The sequence below is a fragment of the Alnus glutinosa genome, chromosome 2, assembly GCF_958979055.1.
Source record: "Alnus glutinosa chromosome 2, dhAlnGlut1.1, whole genome shotgun sequence".
NCBI classification, from domain to species: Eukaryota; Viridiplantae; Streptophyta; class Magnoliopsida; order Fagales; family Betulaceae; genus Alnus; species Alnus glutinosa.
This window is the reverse complement of record NC_084887.1, coordinates 15,453,478-15,456,648: the sequence shown is the minus strand read 5'-3', so window position 1 is coordinate 15,456,648 and position 3,171 is coordinate 15,453,478. Positions and strand designations below refer to the sequence as shown.

The following is a 3,171-nucleotide window of genomic DNA, read 5'->3' as shown; positions in this document are numbered from 1 at the left end:
GAGTAATGTTACATATCACTCTTGTGTCCTCCTAAAATTGATGTGGCTCTTAAAATCACTATTGAATTTATGATAGATCACTATTGGATTTTGATCCAATGGTGATTTTAAGGGCCACATCAATTTTGGGGGAGACAAAAGAAGGACAAAAATGTGATATATATATATATATATATATATATATATATATATAACACTTAAATTTGCTTTTAATTAAAAACTCCTTACAATATTACATGGGTTTTATTTATTTATTTATTTATTTTTTGTTGGGGAGGGGGGGGGGGGGGGCGCAGCGCTGGAGATATAATAGTATTAAAATCCTATCCCAGGACCTTTGGATCACTTAATTATTGAATTACACGTACATATCATGATTAAACCATATATAAAAAGGTAATTATGGCGAGTTCACCACCCTGCAATTCCCTCTAATCTCCCCATTTGTCCCAGTGAGCGGGGTAATTTTGCTCATCTTCACCATGGCAGCAGCAAAGTCAAGAGCAAAAGCTGCAATTTTGTTACTATAGGTCCTAACCAGTGCATCTTGGGAGGCACCATTAAAGAGCTCTTGGTCAGAATGGAGAAGGCCACGTCGAGCCACAAGGTCCCTGTAGTAGCTGTTATCAAACCGGTTGGAGGTCTGTGAGTCAAGCGGGGCCAAATTATCATCACCGCCAGAAGCTTGACAGGTGGCCCTTCGAGTGGTAGCAAAGTTTGGGTCAATGTTGGTTTCGTTGTATATGCGGGTCCGGAATGTGGTGCATCGAGCTAGGCCGATTGTGTGGCCACCAGAGAGCGCGGTCATGTCGCGGGCACTTAGCCCTTTGGCGGCGAACTGGGAGGTCAGGGTTGTAAGGTTAGCAAACGGGGACGGAAGTTGGGCGTTGGCTGCGCTCTGGCTGGCTGTTCTTGCGTCTCTCCGCCCTAGTGGCACTGTCCATGAGGGTCCTCCCAGCTAAAAAAATGGAAAATAAAAGATAGATATTTGTAATTAATTAATATATTATTCATTCATTCATGAATGGGTTAATTAATATATAATTAGAAGTGAAAAACAAATTAAATGACTAGTAGTAATTATTAAGTACTAACCAAGACCACTCCATCGCGTGCTGCAAGTGCTAAAATATCGGCACAAGAAACAGTAGCATTGCAGGCAGCTTCGACACGAGTTTTAATGGTATCAATCACTTGGAAACCCCTGGCTGAATTTTTATTTGGAAAAGCATTCTTTTCGCCTGTGAAGGTGCCCGTGTCATCTAGTAGAAGCGATGCATCGCAGCCCTACAGCACAATACTCCCAAAGAAATTAAATAAATGAATGTCAATCTATATATATATATTTCCTCAAAAAAGAAAAAAAAAAAAGAAAAGAAAATGGCATTGATTAATATGTACGTGTCTCACGTTTACAAAGCAGTCATGGAAGAACAAGCGAAGAATAGAGGCACCAATACGTGCCTCCCCATTGACAGCTTGCCTCATGGCATCTCGCACGATGAGTTGTAGTCTAGGGCAACTTCTTGCGTAGAAGTTGGGAGAAAGTTGTGCATTGGCGAAGCAAGCTAAAAGAGAGAGGGCGACACAGATGGTAACAAACAAGTAGTGAGCGGTCATGACTATATATCTAGTTAGTTCCTTAACTGTTTTAGCTGAAATGGAGTCGGTACTCGTACGTAGAAGCTCCTTAACAGTTTAGCTTTGATCAAGTTTAGCACTCGATGATCTATATATAGGCAAGTAAAGTGTGTGTGAAAGATGTTGAGTTTCAAACTTTGCTGCTCCAACGCGCCTTTGGTAGCTAGCTTATTGGAGTTTACTTTGGGAATTTGAAGGAATCTTCAAATTAAACAGGAAAGAAAAGTCTTCCACCGATCCCAGTAGAAGTCAACTTCGATCCTTCCCAATATTTTACGATCCCTTGCATAAATATATACAAATAAAGGCGGAGAAGACTTTGCGGGAAGCATCCATTAATCTAACTACCTTTCATTTTCCCCACTCTAATTAGGCCTTTCCAATATTCAAGTCTATATATATTATATTTTAAAACGATTTATTTCATTAATCATCGTAAGAGATCGACAACAGTGATGAAATAGGGTCGACCCGCTGAAGTGCATTGCACATGATCGAGTACTACTCATCACCATTTGAAATTAACAGCGAGCTTGCATACGCAAGTTAAAGTTTATTATCATATTCTTTTCTCTTTCACCGTTGTTGATCATCTTTTCATGGGTAAATTGCTATATATAGCTATTTTTTTCCAATCTGGACGGCCATTCTCGTGATGTATTATATTATTATTCACGGGGAGAAAGCTTTTTGTTTTCTCGGAAAATGAAAAAAGAAAAAAAGATATGTTAAAATATTTTTAAAATTAAACTTAATTGGTAGAAGCGAAAAGTCATAGACACTATGATAATTTTGACAATTAACTTCTTATGCATGATGAGCTTGGATAAGGAGGTTCTCGTTTCTCTTTTTGTTGTGCTGAGTTGGATGGATGAGGTGTCAGTCGTATATAGTTGATATGACCTATTTGTTTTATCCAATATATACAGGGGCGGAGCCACACTATAGCTTGGGGGGCCTTGGGCCCCCCCAAGCCAAAGGGCTCCCCAAAAAAAAAAAAAAAAAAAAAAAAATCTAAAAGAAAAAAGAAAAAATATAATTTTTACCTCTATTTTTTAAAAATTTTATAGTTTTGACCCCTCCAAATTATTTTTTTTTTAATTTGACCCCTCTAAATTATTTTTTTTTAATTTGACCCTAAAACCTAAAAGCTGACTCCACCCGATATATAGTTATATGCCAAGACAAAGTGCCTGTATTTTACTCCGCGTGACTTAAAAAAATGATGAGTCTTCGCATAAAGAGACAAAAGGGCTTTATCCCATGCAAGCCCTTATAAACCAAGAAGTAGCAGTGGTCTAGTGGTAGAATAGTACCCTGTCACGGTACAGACTCGGGTTCGATCCCAGCTGTTTGAGTCTCTGAGCTGTGATGAACCATCACATGACGTGATGATAGGGTCTATCACCTGCATGTCTGAGACTCTCTTCTGAAGTATAGATAATCTTATTTGTGGAGTCTGAATGTGAGGGGTGTGTAGTAGGTAGGAGTAGGACTGGAAAAGCGTTTACCAACCAACACCCTCTTACT

The 3,171-nt window shown here is 38.9% G+C and overlaps 1 protein-coding gene across 1 annotated transcript; it reads right to left on the bottom strand.

Annotated features, from left to right (window-relative positions):
- Window positions 1–315: 315 nt before the first annotated feature.
- Window positions 316–1,697, bottom strand: LOC133861285 (peroxidase P7-like). Its single transcript, XM_062297038.1, has 3 exons — window positions 1,411–1,697; window positions 1,096–1,287; window positions 316–958 (listed from the first exon to the last, which is right to left on the bottom strand). The coding sequence occupies exons 1-3, from the start codon at window positions 1,618–1,620 to the stop codon at window positions 401–403; spliced, it is 960 nt and encodes a 319-aa protein (XP_062153022.1). The 5' UTR covers window positions 1,621–1,697; the 3' UTR covers window positions 316–400.
- Window positions 1,698–3,171: the final 1,474 nt, after the last annotated feature.